This window comes from Rattus norvegicus, chromosome 11 (genome assembly GCF_021556685.1).
Source record: "Rattus norvegicus strain SHRSP/BbbUtx chromosome 11, alternate assembly SHRSP_T2T, whole genome shotgun sequence".
In the NCBI taxonomy this organism is placed as follows: Eukaryota; Metazoa; Chordata; class Mammalia; order Rodentia; family Muridae; genus Rattus; species Rattus norvegicus.
The window spans coordinates 78,046,150-78,065,897 of NC_141544.1; the positions used below are offsets into that span (position 1 = coordinate 78,046,150).

Genomic DNA, 19,748 nt, shown 5'->3' on the forward strand with positions numbered 1-19,748 from the left:
AATGATTAAGCCATTTCTCTAGGCTCCCACCATCCCATTTTTAAACTTTCTTCTCAGCCTAAGTTTCATACTAGTTAAGCTGTTGAACTAGAGACAGATAGTCTGATGACGTGTCTAATCTGACTTCTACACACAAGCAAGTGGTGATGTAAATTGGCTGATGTAAATCGATAGACTATCCCTCCCGACTGCACCATTCTCAGTCCACCTAATAGTTTTTTGACCTTAGGCAGCCACTTAATGCCCTATTCTCCACTTTCCTGACCTGAGAAACAATCAGGTGATATGCACCGAGATCTCGAGGTGTCTATACCACCAAATCTATACCAAATTAATGTTCAATAAACAGTGGTCTTGAGTACTCTTATCTTGTGGATGGGGAAAAGACCCAAGGTGACTTACTTTCCAAAGTCATGTATCTACCTAGTAAGAAAGTCCATGCCCAGATGATCTGTGCCTTGTCAAGGACAGTGTTACCTCTGAAAGAGCTATGTACGTCCCTCTCTACACACATCTTTTAGATCTTGAGAGGCTGCTGACCCAAAGATGGGTTCCTAGGGAAGACACTAGTGTAATGTTGAACTCAGGTACCTCTTCTCACAGTTGAGTTCATACATGCACTTTCTACAGGGAGAAAACATGGTGTGGGGGAAGTTGCATGTGAATATGACTGACCACGTAACGTTATAACCAACATCTCTTCATCTGTAGCAAATACTATTATATCTCATCTTCAGAACAGCCTTTGTGTTCCTACTTGTGAAATAAACAAGTAAATAAAGGAAGAGACTTGGCCACAGATATATACTGAAAGAAAACAGAACTTTCATGGATGATAAGACAGTGTATGGATAGATGAGGGAGAAGGCCTGTGGCCTCAGAGAAGTGGTCACGTCCCCACTGTGGTACTGGTATTCTACATGGTAGAGACCATTATGGACCACTGTTGACTGAGCATCTCTTGTGTGTGGGTAGACGAGAAATCTGGGGCTGGTCTTTGGCAGTTTGTATACCCATAGGTATGTGAAGGCAGTCAGTGACAGCACCAGATAGGCAGCAGCTCTTTCTTCCTCATTGTATGTCAGTGAAGCAAAAGGCAGGAATGGGGGGAATATTGTGATACAGATATTGAGAGTACAACAAGGGGCTGAAGAGATGGCACAGTGGAAAGGCACACTTGATATGCAAGTATCAGGACAGGACCTGAGTTTGGCCTACGCAACCCGTGTGCCATCACTCCAGAGCTGAAGCAGAACTAGAGGATTACTAGGGATGGCTGGCCAGCAGCCTAGTTCCACTTTGGTGGGAGATCCTTTCTCCCATTGAAACCAGATGTCCTTTTGGCTCTGGCATGTGTACAGGCATGTGTATATGTACACACACATGCTTATTCATACCAAAAATATTCTCTCTCAAGCCAGGTGTTGGTGGCACTGGCTGCTCTGTTACAGAGGACCTGGGTTCGATTCCCAGCACATGCATAGAAGCTCACAGTAGTCTGTAACTCCAGTTCCAAAGGATCAGGCGTCCTCTTCTGGCCTCCTCGGGAGAACCAGGCATGCACAGACATGGATGCAGGCAAACTACCTGTAAAAATAAAAATAAAAATTGTTAAGAGAATAGTGGTTTCATCCACAGCAGAATGTACCTGATTATCTCAAACTAATTTCAGGTTCATTAGGCATCTGGGTTTAAACTCCATGGTGCACTCTAAAAGTTATTATAATACAATAGAAAACTGTGTGTGTGGGGGCGGGGGAATCAGGATTTCAGGGCAATTGTGGAACAAATGAGAAAACCACAACTCAGCCTAATCCCTAGTATAGAAATCCAGCACCACAAGTTCTTTAGTGGAAACCTGAAAACTTTGATGATATGATTTGGGGGTACATCCCTCTTCCAAGTTAGGAACATGGTTGAAATCTCCAGCCAGAACCAGCAGTGGCAGATGTGAAGCCAGTGATGTTTGCTTTGTTTGTTTGTGTTATCTGCCCGAGTGGAAGATCATCGGCAAATTATGAAATGATATCATTCCAGCTCTTGTCCCCATCTTTCTCTACTCCTGGACACTGTAGAGTGTAGTGGACAGAAGAGAGAAGAGAAGCCATCTGTTGCTTGCTGTGTTTAGAGCCATGAGGAAAGAAATTGATGAGTCTAGCTTTTCTATCACATGTGATATTATTCAGAGTTCTCAAAAAAAAAACAGGAAAATAGGCTATGGATATACATGTAGGCATTTATGGAAGATGAGAAGTCCTCAGTCTACAGTCTGGGGACACAGGATGCCAGTAGCATGGCTCTGTTGGAAGACCTTATAACTAGAGAAGCCAAAAGGGCAACTCTCATCTGGAAGATTCAATCCTTAGAACCTGGGAATGCAGCTGTTGGTGAAGCCCTGGGGTCCTGAGCATGAATTTCTGACATCCAATAATAGCTGAGTATAGTGGGAATAATAAAAATGGATTTTCCATCCCATCCTAGTGCCGGCTACTCTCTGGCCCCAGCAGCCTCCTCACTGGGCAGACTCTCTAGCCCAGAGCTCTTGAAATGCCTCCACCTGACTTCGTAAGTTCATTGGAGGGTCGCTACCAAGTCAGCCCCACACAACGACCTCCCATCTCTCGGTTTGCTGCCACAAATCCCTGTATCCTGGTAAAATTAAAACTCTAGAGGCTTGCAATTTATCAATCAGATTTATATCAGTAAATTCTCACCCCACAAAACGTCTACACAATAAACTCAGAGCCAACTGATAGTGACATAAACTGCCCACCTAGATTGGACAGATTGTCCTGTAATAATCCATCCCTTATATGATAGTCATAGCTACCTATGGCTATTTAAAGCCACATGGATCTGGGTCATTCCTCTCTTCTCCCATCTTCCTTCTTCTCAGTACTCTCTGTCCTGTCCCCTCCACTCTCCCCCCCACACACCTGGAAGTCCCACCTACTCCTCACCCAGTGATTGGTCCCCTAAAATCTTTATTCATTAGGGGAAGGTCTTTGCCATAGGCAAATGTATCCATTCTTGGGGAGAGAGGCCAGTTTACCATCCGTCCATATTTGTTTTCTATAATCACCATGACGTTACGTGGTGTCCACTGACATTTTCCCACCAGGCCAACTGGACTCACTCACATGCTAGCCCCCTCTGAAGCATATTAGGTGACTCATCCTGATAGCCTTACCAGGTTTGCCCGTAATCTGCAGTCCAGTCAGCCAAGTGTGCAAGGGCTCTGATGACCCCTAAGACCTTAGATACATTCAAGGATATGCCATGACTGTCAACAGTGGTAGCAGGGGCTCCCACCCACAGCATCTCTGTTCCTTCCTTCTACTCTACACTGAATTATAGCAGCAAGACATAAAGACTCAAAGCCATAGGGAAAGAAGGTGCAAAGATCAAGAACTCTCAGTCTTCCCTCCTCTCCTTCCTCAACACCCAGCTCAGGAGATGCCAGGAAGGGCTTTGCCCTGCTGGTCTTGGTTCCACAAGGTCATGATGGATGCACCTAAAGAGGCTTTCATTTGATGTGGTCAGGAAAGATATAGTCTCTTCTCCTCCCCATCTTCAAATAAAGTGTTTCCTACACCACTTACATTGTGGGTAGTCAATGAAGCCGTGGCTTACCAGAGCTACCACAGACACTGTAAGGAAAAGTGGAGGAAGGCCTCTTCTGTTTCATGTTTGTTTCTTCACTGGAATGAGATATTCACAGTACACTGCCAACAAAGCCACAAGTAGCCATCCATGGCTCCTATAGATTTATCCTTGTCTTCTTCAGGTCTTGAAGCACCTACGGCACCTGAACTTCACCAACAACATGGGGGAGCAGGTGACCTTCGATGAGTGTGGTGATCTGGTGGGGAACTATTCTATCATCAACTGGCACCTCTCCCCAGAGGACGGCTCCATTGTGTTCAAGGAAGTTGGGTACTACAATGTGTATGCCAAGAAGGGAGAAAGACTCTTCATCAATGAGGAGAAGATCTTGTGGAGTGGGTTCTCCAGAGAGGTATGAGCAAAATGTACTACAGACAGGGAACTGCTGGCTTGGGAGGGTCTTGGGATTCATCAAAGGCCTTTAGGATAATGTCTTTTCCTAAGCTCCCCAGCTCTGGGTGTCCAGGGTTCCCATGAACTACAAGAGTGTTTAAGTGATGAGAGGAAGCCCCGGAGGCTAGGCTTCATAACTAACCATGCTTTTGACTCCCTGGCTAGTCATAAAGTTTCCCAGACAATAAACTTCCCCAACCATGGCAAAAATATTTAAGCAAACATCTCTCAAGTCAGTGGCTCTTAAATGACACTGAAGGAGACATTTTACCCACCTTGTATAGGAGATTCAAGTTTGAGATAAAAGGGACTGCTTTTTAGGTTGTCACAATGACCCGGAAGTAATAATGACCTTCATTGCTTGAGGTTCAGGGAGGCTAAATACCCAGCATGCATTAGACAATCTTTTATAGCATTTTCCATCCACCCCAATCTCCATTAGTCATGTAGGGATGTGAGCCCAAAATAGACCTGGATTCAGACCAAGGACATTGAAATAGCTACAGGCTGACCCATATAGAAATCGAAAGGGCCATTCCTTCTACTTTGGGAGCCCCTTAACCAAGGGGAAAATGCTTGTGACTCTGGTCAGGAGGTCCTGCCCATATCTGAAAGCCTGACTAATAACCAGAAGTTCACCACTCAGAGGATGCTCACTGAGAAAGACATAGGGTACGCTGAACTTTCTGGGTGGCTGTATGCTAATATACTGCTTAGGTTTTCTTTTGTCAAGTTGGCCCAGGTAGTATCATCTGGGAAAAAAAGGAACCCTCAATTTGAAAAAAAAAAAAAAAGCCCCATCAGATTCACTTGCGTTTAAGTCCATGAAGCATTTTTGATTTAATGATTGATGAAGGAATTACCTGCCAATATAGCTGTTGCCACCCTTGGGAAGGTAGACTTGAGTTGCATAAAAAAAGCAAGCTGAGCAAGCCAGGGGGAGCAAGCCAATAAACAGCATCCCTCTATGGCCTCTGCTTCACTTCCTGCCTCAAGTTCCTGCCCTGGCTTTCCCTGGCAATGGACTGCAGCCTAAAGGAAAGGAACCATTTCCTCCTCAGGTTATTTTTGGTTCTGGTGTTTCTCACAGCAACAAAGATAAAATGAGGCTACTAGAATAGAGCAAGATGCGGCACCCTGGCTCCTCTGCAGAAGCAGCCTCGGGACCAGGCATCCTCTACAACATCCTAGGAGTCTGGCTGAGATCCACTACATTACTCTTTGCAGTGCCTTTCTGCTGAGGGTTGTGAACCTCTTTTTATGACAAAAAACCAAAGAGTCAGCTTGTTCTTATTGCCAAATTGCTTAATTTTCCCAGTCTGTGGGATGGCTTCACCATGGGGAGGTCTCCTGTGACAGTGAATCTCATCCACAATGGGCAAGTCCTCACCTCCATTACAACATGTGTCATGACCTTTTCAGAATGGAGGTTTGAGATTCCACAGGTTAAACTCTTACATCCACTAACTACATCTTTGTTTACTTTTCAAATGAATGGAGCCCAAACTGACTGGCGATCCCATCACTGGCACACAGCTATGGTGCTATCAGCTTATCACGTGTCCTCAGTAATGCACGCAATTATCCGTCACTGGGCGTGGCTCATCTCCCTTCCTCCTTGGAAGCTATTTCCTGTACAGTTCCCTGTAATCCTAACGTCCTCTATCAGGCAGTGGGCATGACAGATTAGTAAACGTGTGATAAAGACAGTCCTTACACATGCAGTCATTCATGTCCCTGACTACTTGACAGAATTATAAATTACATTTCAATTCTTGATGGGAACGTGATCTGAAAAGCTAGCACACAAATAGGTATCCAACAAACCCGGGAGTCAAACTGACTTCTGAAAAAGTTGTGGGAGCAACTACAAAAATACCATGTATGTTTATTAATTATATATTAACAATTTATTCACAAATCTCATGAAGTTGCTACTGAGATCAAGTGAAATCTAGGACTTTGCATGGTTTGAGTTTGAACCAAACTGTCAAGTACGTCCACACTTGGCCTTACCACCTTTTGCTTTTAAGGAACAGGACCAAGAAGCCTGGCTCTCTCTATATCTGGACTAGCCCAGAGCTAGCCACACTGATTCTTATACTCAAACTCCTCACTTTGCCTGTGTCAAAGAAGCTGTAAGACTGACTCTTGACACCCCAGTCCCAAACCTCTCATTTCTATGTTCTCTGCCCTCAGGTGCCTTTCTCCAATTGCAGCCGGGACTGTCAGGCAGGGACCAGGAAGGGGATCATCGAGGGAGAGCCCACCTGCTGCTTTGAGTGTGTGGAGTGTCCTGATGGAGAGTACAGTGGAGAGACAGGTAAAGGATCAGCCCCTCACAGTCCCTGTGCAGGACTTGGGCTGCCTTGGAGATCAGCAAAGTCCATGGGAAAGCTGGACAGAGCTGGTACTTAGAACCACTGACCTTCTAGGGAAAGCATGCTTAAGTACTGCATCCACTGAGCAGGAGATGATGAGAAAGGCCTCACCGGATATTGTTTTGATATTCCAGGTGTTTATAGACATTCATGTGATACTCTTTTCTCTGCCTCCAACCCTGCCACCCAATAGTGTGTCCCTATTTTAAAGCTCCATGGCTCTAAGTGGACAGTGTGCCATCTGCTCTGACTTCAGGACTCCAGAGTCAAGGCTGTGACAGATTGCCTGCTGGTGCCTGGTGTTATATGCGCTCTCTCTCTCTCTCTCTCTCTCTCTCTCTCTCTCTCTCTCTCTCCCTCCCTCCCTCCCTCCCTCTCTCTCTCTCTCTCTCTCTCTCTCTCTCTCTCTCTCTCTCCCTTCTTCCTTCCCTCCCTCCCTCCCTCCCCCCTCTCTTTGATGTTTTTCCTGGGTTTCAAGCTCATTTGTTTGTTTGTTGTTTATTCATGTGTGTGAGTGTTTTACTTGCCTGTATGTATGTATGTTGCGTGTAATTTTAAAATCACACTAGGTCCTTCCTCAGGGCCATGCACCTGCGAGCTTCCTAGCCTGCCAGCCCATACTTCACCTGGTTATCTCTTTATCCAGGCTAGCTTGCCAAGCCATTGCTCTGAGATTGCTCTCCCATCAGCCAATCACCCTGTGGCTAGCTCCACCAGTGTCTGTCCTGTCTCATTCAGCTCCAAACTGCCAGCTTGTGTTTTTCCCCGAGAACACTGACCATTCTTCTGGCTGCCCACTTTCTCTTCCAGCCCACTTTAATGCTGTGGATGGAAAAGACAAGACAGCCTTAATATTTAAAACCAGTCAGACAACACAACTTCTGGGTGGAGAATCTATTGCTCTAAACTTATCAGCTATCCTGTATAATTAATTCTACCAGTGTCGCCACAGGTTCTAGGAACCCCATGGTTTGTGGTCATCTCTCCAAACCCTGGAGCCCTTTCTCCATCTCTTTTTCTCCTCTTCCTCCTGGAAATCCTGCCTCTTTACCTTCATTCAGCGATTAGCTTCTGCCGTCTTTCTTGACATAAGAACCAAGAATCAGATTTTAGTGTCAGCTCTCCCTCTACATATGTGCACAGAATGCATTAGTTTGCATTTCACAACTCCCTCCTGAAAACCTCAAACATGAACAGTTTAATTAGGTGTCAGAAGAGAATATTAGTCCTCCAAGAACTGGAGCTACGGATGGCCATGAGCTGCCACGTCAGTGCTGGACTCAAACATGAGTTCTCTGCAAGAGCAGCGAGGTGTTCTTCGCCACTGAGTCCTCTCTCCAGCCCAGGCTCAACTTCTGCTAAAAGAGAAACACAATTAGACCCCTTATGGGGCTGTGATAGTTAAAGAAATTAACATTAAGTTCATATATATATTTGCTTCTGAAATAAAACTTTGTCTTTGCATACTGGAAGGGCTAGATAAATATTGCCTATAATTCTTGTTCTTTCAACCCGCCCACAACAATGGCTCATCTTCCCCTCCTTCTTAGAAATGAGGAAACCGTTGCTTGGAGAATTAACTGTGACCAAAGTTACACAGCCAGCAAATGGCATGGCCAGGATCCCATCCCAATCTCAAAGTGAAAACACCCATGCTGCAAACTGCACCCTGCCTGACAGGCAATAACAACTTAGTAAATAGTCATCATCTAGATCAACAGTTCTCAACCTGGGTGGTGACCCCTTTGGGGTGGAATATCAGACATCCTGCATAACAGTTATTTACATTATGATTCATAACAGTAGCAAAATTACAGATATGAAATAGCAACAAAAATAACTTAATGGTTGAGGGTCACCACAACATGAGGAACTGTATAAAAGGGTTACAGCATCAGGAAGGTTGAAAACCACTGATCTGGATAAACAGATGGTCTCCCTCATTGGAATGTTCAGAACATAGATATGACTGACCACATACATGCAAGGAACACTATGCCTTCATCTAAGAGGACAACCATCACATATCCAAAATAAGCTAGGCTGTGTGGGAGATAGCAGCAGGGTTAATAAACTTAAGTATTGTAGTCATGTTATTATCAGTTTAGTTTGCATTTCACAACTCCCTCCTGAAAACCTCAAACATGAACAGTTTAATTAGGTTGTTTTTGTTTTAAGTATAAGGCAGACATAACTTTAAACAGAGTGTGGGAGCCCTCTTAGACCCCTGGAGTGCAAGGTAGTGTCTGCTACAAACTATTGTAGACAGAATTGAAAGAAATGGACCACCCCACAACTGTCGGGGAAGGGAACAGTTTATTCTTGATAGATAGAAGGCATAGCAATAATATCATCAATAAGTAAAGTACAAAGTGACTACATCTACCCTCCACATGCACACTTACATTGACTGTGCTACTTGGTAACTGAATCCGCACTGGTCATTTTCAGATGCGAGTGCCTGTGACAAGTGCCCGGATGACTTCTGGTCCAATGAGAACCACACTTCTTGCATTGCCAAGGAGATTGAGTTTCTGGCGTGGACCGAGCCCTTTGGAATCGCTCTCACTCTCTTTGCGGTGCTGGGCATTTTCCTGACCGCCTTTGTGCTGGGTGTCTTCATCAAGTTCCGAAACACACCTATCGTCAAGGCCACCAACCGAGAACTGTCCTACCTCCTGCTCTTCTCCCTACTCTGCTGCTTCTCCAGCTCCTTGTTCTTCATTGGGGAGCCCCAGGACTGGACGTGCCGCCTGCGACAGCCTGCTTTCGGCATCAGCTTTGTGCTCTGTATCTCGTGCATCTTGGTGAAGACCAATCGCGTCCTCCTGGTATTTGAAGCCAAGATACCCACCAGCTTCCACCGGAAGTGGTGGGGGCTCAACCTGCAGTTCCTGCTGGTTTTCCTCTGCACCTTCATGCAGATCCTCATCTGCATCATCTGGCTCTACACGGCGCCCCCCTCTAGCTACCGCAACCATGAGCTGGAAGACGAAATCATCTTCATCACGTGCCATGAGGGCTCACTCATGGCACTTGGCTCCCTGATCGGCTATACCTGCCTGCTGGCTGCCATCTGCTTCTTCTTTGCCTTCAAGTCCAGGAAGTTACCAGAGAACTTCAACGAAGCCAAGTTCATTACCTTCAGCATGCTCATCTTCTTCATCGTCTGGATCTCCTTCATTCCAGCCTATGCCAGCACCTACGGCAAGTTTGTCTCTGCCGTAGAGGTGATCGCCATTTTGGCAGCCAGCTTTGGCTTACTAGCCTGCATCTTCTTCAACAAGGTCTACATTATCCTCTTCAAGCCTTCCCGGAACACCATTGAGGAAGTCCGCTCCAGCACCGCAGCACATGCTTTCAAAGTAGCAGCCCGCGCCACTCTACGCCGTCCCAACATCTCCCGGAAGCGGTCCAGCAGCCTTGGAGGCTCCACCGGCTCCATTCCCTCCTCCTCCATCAGCAGCAAAAGCAACAGCGAAGACCGGTTCCCGCAGCCAGAGAGGCAGAAGCAACAGCAACCGCTGTCCCTGACCCAGCAAGAACAGCAGCAGCAGCCCCTGACCCTCCACCCACAGCAACAGCAGCAGCCACAGCAGCCGAGATGCAAACAGAAGGTCATCTTCGGCAGTGGTACGGTCACCTTCTCTCTGAGTTTTGACGAGCCTCAGAAGAATGCCATGGCCCACAGGAACTCCATGCGTCAGAACTCCCTGGAGGCCCAGAGGAGCAACGACACCTTGGGCAGACACCAGGCCCTGCTTCCCCTACAGTGTGCAGATGCGGACTCAGAAATGACCATTCAGGAAACGGGCCTGCAAGGGCCCATGGTGGGGGACCACCAGCCAGAAATGGAAAGCTCAGATGAAATGTCCCCAGCGCTGGTCATGTCCACCTCTCGGAGCTTCGTCATTAGTGGTGGAGGTAGCTCTGTGACGGAAAACGTATTACACTCCTAATGGAGGGAAAGGCTATCCAGTTGAGAGGTTTTCTTAGAGCCCTGAGCAAAAGGATGGGTCCTTCCTTTCTTCCCAGGAAGCCAGGGAGAGTAGGTACGTCAAAGCCTGTACTCAGTTGCACTGCTTTGAATGACAGTGAACTGACTGGTGTGCTCTTTAGAGTTAAAAGAAGAGCCATGTTTTGGGGTCGTTTTCCAGAGCTCAGTATCACACCTGGGTTTGCTGAAGTCTTTTCCTCTGCTCTATCCACCATCAGTTCAGACGAAAGCAAGGCTCTAAGCTACCCATCTGCTTCCCTCAAAAAAAAAAAAAAATGCTTGCATCCAGAAATGCCTGCCCCAAGATACAGAAAACATATCTATGGATAGCATGATCTGAAACACAGTCCAGATACAGACCGATGGGACATCACATCTGCCACCACGAGAGTTGAGTCTGAAAGCCAGATAGTCACCGGGACTGCCTATCACATTGACAGTGGACAGAACTGTACATGTTCAAAGCGTCAGGCAGATGTGTCCTCTCCTATGTATAAAGACCTTAAGAGGTGTGGTCTTTTTTTTATCCTCCCTGCTGCTGCTATTGTGTGACATCTATTCCATCTGCGTCCTTCCTGTGGCATCATGTCTGGATGTGTCCAGAATCTAAAGGCAATGCCACAATTAGGTCTCAGGATCATAGCATCACCTCTAAGCACTAGGAAAGGACTGACTAAATTCAATGAGCTGTAACTAATATTGCTGTACATAGCTTAATCCTTAAGAAAATGCTTTTGTTGTAATGGTCCATGGGCGGTTATAAACTGAAAAATGTCGCAGTCTGGATTCTATAAGGCAGTATTATTGAGTTCTGTTCCCGTTCCCATCCTGTGCCTGGTGAGCCGAGCCCATGCAGTCCCTATCAAGACCCCATAGCTACAATCACGCCCCATGCCCCATCCCTGAACTACGGGCTTTATGAAGCCAAATCCAGACCTGGCTCTTTGGAGAATGAGCTCCCAGAAGAAAGGGTGGTTCCCATTGAATGCCACGGTTCCCTCGGCAGTGAAATTAAACGTGCTCACTGCCCACTGCTAGGAACTCAGACTCCGGACGACAGAGACCAAGGTTCAGGCTCTGGCTTGGTCACTGGCAAGATGGGTGGTTATAAGGTAGAAACCACAGCCTCTTTAAGCCCCAGCTCCCTAGAGTGTAAAGTAGGGAGTTACAGTTCTTTCCCCATGGAGCTCTCAGATGAGTTAAGTAGGCATGCGTGCACAGTGTCTAACACACATTACACATTTAGTGTTAGTAAATATGATTAGTGATATAGTGACTACTAGTTTCCACTTGTTTAGACTATGCCATACCCTGGGCCATGATACCAAAGGGCTTCATGATAAGGGATCTGTCTCTGGGGTGGCCCTCTTTGAAGGTCACGGTACTTCAGGAGGTGGGACTTCGTAGGACATCATTCAGTCATGGGGGGGGTATGCCTTTGAAGGGAGTTATAGGATTCTCGCCCCATTCTCTTTCTCTTCTATTTCCTGGCCACAAGATAAATGGTTTTCTCTGACACAAGTTGACACATCATTGCCGTCTAGCACCCCACCAGAAATGCAAATCAATGGCCCCTCCTGTGCGTAGACCAGAACCTTCAAAAAACAAAGCATCAGGATTAACCTTTCCTCTCTCTAATTATCTGAAGCATTTTATTACAGTGAGAGAAAGCTGACTAATTCAAAATATAAAGCAAAAATCTTATTAAGCATCCAGATTTTAATGTCTAACCCACTGATCACAAGAACTTTCTTCAGACTAAGTCAAGGTGTCCGCAGGGGCCAAATCCTACCCCTGACAAACCCAGGGTTTTGCCTATGGGGAAACCACTTCCAGCACTGTCACTGGTTAACAGTTTCTCAGAGCAGAGCCCACTGAGCCGAACCACCCTGATGCCAAGAGCAAGCCATAAAAGGTAAATTCACCAGTGGTCTAAGATTGACAGTCCATGGTGAGTCTTCCTCTGACCACTTCCTTCTGAGGATTTTTAAGGTAACGGTTGGCATTATGACCATGAAGACGATGATGAACTGCCACAAGACTGTGCAGTAGAGAACAGGTCCTGTCACAGAACACAAAACTGTCCCCATGAGCCACCAACACTCCAGCCTGAAAGGGTGCAGCCTGTCAGAGCCTACTGCCTTCTGTCGTTAGCCTCTGAGCAAGGCACCGTGCTGAATGAGGATTTATTTTTAGCATTTCACTTGGCCCTTAAATAAACAAATAAAGTAACAAAATCGAAGACAGATATTTAATGACTTTTCCAAAAACATGTCACAAAACTGTGTAGAAATAACTTCAGTAAAATGTCACGCATTCATCCTTACTAGTCTGACTTCAGTACACTCCACCCCTTCTTCTGCAAATAATCTCCTCATCCCACAACTTAAAAGAAAAAGAAAAATCAGGATCAGCAAGGAAAACATTGCATTAAGTGTTCATTTTGCCAGAGGCTTGCACATCAAGTAATGTCTTTGAACACCCTCTTCAAAAAGGTAGATAGGAATTCTCATTATGTCTCTATAGCAACCTAACATTTATCTCAAATTCCTATTCCGCCCGCAGCCTAAGCTATAGTTAAGTCAAATTAGGGGATTTCCCTGGAAATCCAGAGTTTTCTGATTCACATTATATTTTTAGGTTATCAGGTCAGTAGCTGTTGGGAGGTTCTCTTAGTGTTACTGAAGCCATCTTGTCTGGCTTTCGGTAATTGTATCTTCATGCTGGCTTTCTGCAACGTATCTGTGGCAGTCTACTTTTTGTTACTGTAACGGGATAACCAAGCAGGCTAACTCTATAGAGAAAAGAGGTTTATTTAACTCACATTTATGCCGGCTCAAGGCCAAGACCATAAATCACCTTTGGTCACCACAATGGCAGGAAAACATTGGAAGGGAGGGAATCACACCTCAAAATAGGAAGTAAGTGGGTGATACAGGAGTCAGCTTTACTCTTAGAGCAGCTTAATCTTGACGTGCTGGGGTCCCCATGATAACTACTTAAATTCCTCTAAAAGCAGATGTCTCATTGACCTAAAGTCCTTCCCCAAGGTTCCAACTCTCGGTATGACCACAGTAGGGTTAAGCTCCTAACACATGGACCCCCTCGGAAATCATATCTAAACTACGAAAACATCATATCCCCATCCTAGTCCCCACAGTGGGATCTGTGGTGGTTTCCATGGATGAATCACTGTCTCAGATGACTGGCCCTTCCTAGGCCTGGAAGCTCTCTCAGCTCCCTCCAAGCCCATCCTAGGGACCAGGAAACTCTATGAGCTCTCTCAGCGGTTACCCCTTACTGCTGCTGCCCAATCACACTTCCTGTACATTAGGGTCTGCAGAGCACATGCGAGTGAGCAAAGGGGTAAAATACCGGCAAACCTGTGTGGACCTGTGCGGTAAACAGAAGAACATTCAGTCAAAGATGCTGACAGTCGTGCCCCCAGAGCCTGTGATTATGTAAGAGTATCGATGGTCCAGGTTGCTTGTTAAATTAAGATTCCTTCCAATCACCCATGAGGTAAGAAACCACAGAAACATCAGTGTCAGGTGGCACAATGTGAGGAGATTCCGCAGACCATCCATCCCCCACTGCTTGGTGTGTGGAAGGAAAGGAGAGGTAAAGGGACGCAGGTTGTGTCTAGAGACTGGACAAAGTAAGAATACTGGTTTTCCCTGGGAGTCTCCAGGAAGGTGTGCAGAGCTAGAGTGCCTCGGTTTCAGCCCGGTGAAACCCTTGGAGGACTTCTGACCTCCAGAACTGTAAGATAATAAATTTGTGTTGTTTTAAGCCACTGAGTTTGTGGTCCTTTGTTTTTAGCAACTACAAGAATCATCTGTCTTTCAGTGCTGGGAATTGAACCCAGGGCGTCCTCCATGAAAATCAGGCATTCTGCCCCTGAGTTATGCTCCGAGCCCAAACGTGTCTTTACAGTCATGACTTTTCTTGAACACTTTTTGCCTTCTCAGACATCCCTTCCCGCTCTCACGGTGACCACCCTTCCTTCCAACCAGCTCACTCTCCCCCAAGAGTAGGTCTTAGTTCAACGTTCTCTCCAGCTCTGTGTGGGAACTGTAAACCCCGTGTTCTGACTCATGTTGCTACAGAAAACAAATAGCTAGGCTGGCCCTACATGTCTGGTAGCAGCAGAAACTTGACAGTAGCTTCAGGACACTGGTGTTCATCTTTCTCTTACATAAAAGATTTTCAGAGATAAATATATGATCACTGTCTTAGTCACTGCTCTTGTGCTGTGAGGAGACACCTTGATCAAGGCAACTCTTCTGAAAGAGTTTAATTGAGGGGCTTGTTTACAGTCTCACAGGCTTAGTCCGTTATCACTCATTAGTGCCTCAAAGTTGGGGAAAGCTGGGCTATCTTGATACTCTCTCTCTAAAAGTCACAGCTTAGGGCAATGTTGTCCGTCTTTTGGCTGTGGGCTGTCTCTGCCTAGAGCCTGAGTTTCTTTTCCCTTGTCATCCATGTTTGAAATCATGAATGCTAAACTGGATGTGGTGGTATGTTGACTGCAGCGCCAATACTCTGAAGGCTGAGGCTGGAAGATTGAGCATTCGTGGCCAGCCTGAGCTACATAGCAATACCCCGAGAAGGGGAAGGGGATGAGGCAGGACAGAAAGGGGGAACATAGAGAATGGAAAAACCATTAGACCTGGAGGTGCAGAACGTCGACAAGGGCTCGGTGCAAATCACAGATGTGACACACATTAGTCACTTCATAATCCATTGATACCAAACGTGTATGGAATCGGGGTGCACAGGAGACAGTCGTAGTGAAATCTCTGGTTTCCAGAAGAGCCTGGATTCCTGACCCAGACAGAGGAAAAACTTGAAGGATTGCCTGAAAACGTCTTGGCTGTTCAGCAGAGTGAGATGGGGCCAGCACAGGATGGGACCAGTCCTGGAATGTGCATGTTCTAAAGATAAAAAAGTATTTCGCTGGACAGCAGGTAGCCTGAGAGCTGGAGAACTCGTAGACAAAGGTCCACAGGGACAGCTGGCCAGACCCAGCCTGAAGACATACCTAGGGACTGAAGGGAAATCCCGCCTCAAATATCAAATGAGTCCGGAATGAATTTCCCTTTGGTCAGGGGCTAAGTATAGCCCTCTCCTCCTCTAAATGCAGAAGGAGTTTGGCATGGGAGAAATCGGGGCCATCTGTTTATATTAAGAGCTCCTGGGGTGGAGAAATGGTTCATTGGTTAAGGTCACTGCCTGGCCTTGCAGAGTAGCACAGTTTGAACCCGGACACACACAAGATGGCTCACAATCTGTAGCTCCACTCCCAAGGGGTTCCAACACCCTCTTTTGACCTCCCAGGGCACCAAGCACCACAGTGTACAGACATTCATGCAGGCGAAACATCCACACACAAAAATAATGAAATAAAATAATATTTAAAAAAAATGAAAGGAGCTCCTAACAGACTAGAAGGTAAGAACTAGAGCGGAGGAAGCAGCGCTAATGACAAATCAGTGGCTGCCCCTGACCACGGGCGAGCCACGTGGGTGACTGACTACACGGAGGGCTGAAGGCTGTAAAAGCCTCTAACTCCAGAACTGAAGTCCTCAAACTTGAAAGACAAACCACCTGTCCGCATAGTTACTGAACACAGAGAAGAGGGGAAATCCCAGGGAAAGCCCTTGGGATGAGTGCAGGGCTTGAAGCCTGACAAAAGCATCAGGAAATGTTGTAGAAAGGAAATGGTCATCCTCCTGCACATCAACCCAAGCCTGCAGTGGTTGATCAAAATGCCCTGATTCTCTTCTCTCTGAATGTTTTCCTTTCCATGACCACTGGCAGCATTCGCATTATACACGAAGTTTGTTGAATGGCTGGTACTGCCTTTGGGATCTTTTGTTGTTGTTGTTGGTGGTGGTGGTGGGTTTTTGTTTGTTTGTTTGTTTGCTTCTTTTATTTCAGGACAAGGTCTCATGTAGCCCAGGCTGGCCACAAACTATATAGCTAAGATGACCTTGACCTTGAACTCTTGGTCCTCATGCTTACTGTTTTGTTTTGTTTTGTTTTTAGAATGCTCTAAGTATTTAGAAAGAAGAATAAGATGACTACGTCTAGAAAGTTATGTCTAGCACCAGCATACCACAATGTCTGGGATTCCTGCTAAGTGTATTTATTTTGGCTGTTCTTGCTAAAATGAGAGGGTAGGGGGAGGGAGAACACCATATCTTAAATATCTCTGCCCGAGTTCACCGGATAAAAATTTACATCCAGATGAAACTGCTTAAGAGGTAGAACCTGTAAGAGGCACTTAAGGCTGGCCGTGGTAGCACACACCTTTAATCCCAACACTCTGAGGCAGAAGTGGGTGGATCTCTGTGAGTTCAAGGCCAGCTTGGTCTAGATCCTGAGCTCCAGCCTCTGGGAGCCACATAACAAAGCCCTTTTTAAAAAAGAAAAAGAAACAGGCACAGCCAGGTAAAGTCAGTTCCCGGTGAGCGCATTAGTGCTGTTCATTACCTTGGAAGTGAGCCAAGTTCCTGTTGAACAGCTGAGTTTTGACGCAATCTTCTCTCTCCCCTCCAACCCCACTCTACTCTCTCACTCACGAGCAAGCATAGACATGATCCCTTATCTGAGCTCTCACCTCCCGCTTCAAGATGACAGCATAAAAAGGCCCTTACCAGGTTCGGGCGGGCCCTTTGACTCTGGACATCTCAGATCCCAGAACTGTAGGAAATAAATCTCAGTTCTTTTAAATCGCCCAGTCCCCAGTGTTCTGTTGCAGTAGCACAGAACAGATCAAGGCAGCCTCAGGAAACAATGGCTCCGTTCATTTGACTCCTGAGCACTTTACTATCGATATTCATCCTACAGCGTCATCCTGCAAACCTGGTATAGACGCAACAGAATCTCTCTAAAAATAAAAAGAATTTAAAGGAAATGTGTAGCTGAATTTTAAATAGATACGCACACTGTTTAAGATGAGAACTCTATTTGGGCAATCATCCCTGGCCCCCTAAAGTTTTTCTGTACCCCGAGTGGTTCATGAGTGGTCTATGGAATCCTCTGATTTACATATTCATGGACACATTAACTGTGTACATTGGTGGAAAGTCTAGAGTAGAATTCCAGAGAGTTTACCAGTCTTTCTTTGTCTCAGTTTCCTGTGTGAAACAGATACAACACCTCCTACTAAAGTTGCAAACTATGGCTACATACCAAATAAAGTAATTGGTGTAAAATTATTTGTATATACAGACCCTAAGTTCAATGCTTAGCACTGAAAAAAAAAAAAACCCATAGTGACAATTAAACTTCGCAAGGAGGTTATAAGTCCAGGGAGACATCTCCGTGCTTAAGAGCTCTTGCTGCTTTCCTGAGGACTGGAGTTCAGTTCCTAGCAACCATACTGGGAAGCTCATAAGCTGGTAACTCCAGATAGATGGGATTCCATGCCCTCTTCTGGCCTCCTTGGGCACCAACACATGTCTTCATCTCTCTCTCTCTCTCTCTCTCTCTCTCTCTCTCTCTCTCTCTCTCCCTCGCCCTCTCTCTCTCTCTCTCTCTCTCTCTCTCTCTCTCTCTCTCACACACACACACACACACACACTCACACACATTTTTAAACATAACAAATCTTAAAAATAAGTAAATTAAAGACAGGTATGGTATCACATGCCTATAACCCCAGCATTCAGGGGTGGGGGGGCAGAGAATCATCAAAACTACAGAGGGAAGTCTCTGTCTCAGAAAATAAAGGAAGAAAAAAGAAAAAAAATGAAAGAAAGAAAGAAATCACCTTCAAGAATATATACAAAATATAGATAGTCATTAAAGCCTCAAGGCTTACTCGGCAAGCATGGGATTCTGAATTCTTCTCTCGGCTTTCCTGACTGGTAACAACAGCACCCACTCTTCAGTGCTTACTCAGAATGGCATCCATTCTACGGCATTGGGACACATTTTCTGTTGGGAAGTCAGGGATTCAGGCTTGCATGGGGCCCAACCGTCCCTTCTCGGGCAAAAGCTTCACCACCTCCCCCACCTTCCCTCAGCATCCAGGACCCAGAACCTGTCCTGTAGCTGTCACAGTCAGTCACAGGCAGACTTGCAGCCCACATGATCCGTGGTGAATAGGCCAGGCTGTCACCTGGGCAAGTCAAACCACATCTTTTAAGATCAAACAAAGTGAAACCCATACTTTCTTGATGGGGGTTGGGGGAGGGTCAAAGTATGATTCCCTTTCATGTCAACAGATGTGATGATCAGGTGACCCTGGCAAGGACAGAGATGAGCCAGAGTTTGGCCAGGAGGAGCGACCTGCTGACAGATAAGACAGGGCAGGCAGGGGGAGTTCTGCACAGAGTGTGGGGTCTGGCGGGGTCTGTTACAGCCCATTAGTGGTGGCTTTTAAGTGATGTGTGTGTTTGTGCACGTGCTTCTTCACATGCCTGGCTGTATCTGGTGTATGGAAAAAGTCTTTTAACATGGATCGTGTCTGGATCTTAGAATTGTGGGTGATCTCATTTCCTTTTTTGCAATTTAATTTTATTTTTCACTTATTCACTTTACATTCCACTCACTGCCCCTCCCTCCTCGTCGCCCCTCCCATAATGCTTCCCCCACCCCCCATTCCCCAGTCCCCATCCTCTTCTCCTCTGAGCAGGTGGGGGCCCCTCTGGGTACCCCCACCACGCTGGTACGTCAAGACTCTGTGTGTGAGGCTAGGCACTTTCTCTCCCACTGAGGTCAGACAAGGTGGCCCAGTTAGAAGAACATATCCCACAGACAGGCGACATCTTGGTTAGGACCCACACGATGATAAAACTGCACATCCGCTCTTTATGTGCCAGGGAGTGTAGGCAGGGGGGCTAGGTCCAGCCTGTGTATGCTGAGTTTTAGCTTCTTCCCACAAAGAGAAAACAAAGATGGGTTCCCTGCCCCCACCCAGCTCGTTCTCTCTTTCTCTCTCTCTCTCTCTCTCTCTCTCTCTCTCTCTCTCTCTCTCTCTCTCTCTCTCTCTTCTCTGGAAGAAACCTGTCACCAGGGTTACTAGATACGATGGTGCTGCGGTTTTTCTTTGCTTATTGTTTTTTTATTTAGAAATAAATTCAAAATTACAGGAAATTGGAAAAGCAAAAACAGTGCAAAGAGCTCCCGACCTCCTCTCTGCCTCCGTCACTGATCTTTGAGATCAGTTTTATCCCACTTACTCTACACTTGTGCCGTGGTCACTTAACAATGCATGATAAAGCACGCGCTCATGGGAACTGACCATCTCCGGATTCTCTTTAAAGCCCTGCATCGAGGGGCTGAAGAGAGGACTCGGC

At 46.2% G+C, this 19,748-nt stretch overlaps 1 protein-coding gene across 5 annotated transcripts in view; it reads left to right on the forward strand.

Annotated features, from left to right (window-relative positions):
* Casr (calcium-sensing receptor) overlaps positions 1 to 14,229 on the forward strand; it is a 75,599-nt gene extending 61,370 nt beyond the window's left edge. For 3 of the 5 annotated variants that reach the window (XM_087575416.1, XM_087575417.1, XM_087575418.1), the window contains 3 exons: positions 3,788 to 4,018; positions 6,259 to 6,382; positions 8,892 to 14,229. In XM_087575416.1, the coding sequence (XP_087431542.1) occupies positions 3,788 to 4,018; positions 6,259 to 6,382; positions 8,892 to 10,399 (1,863 nt within the window). In that variant the 3' untranslated portion in view covers positions 10,400 to 14,229. 5 annotated transcript variants of the gene reach the window in all.
* The last annotated feature ends 5,519 nt before the right edge of the window (positions 14,230 to 19,748 follow it).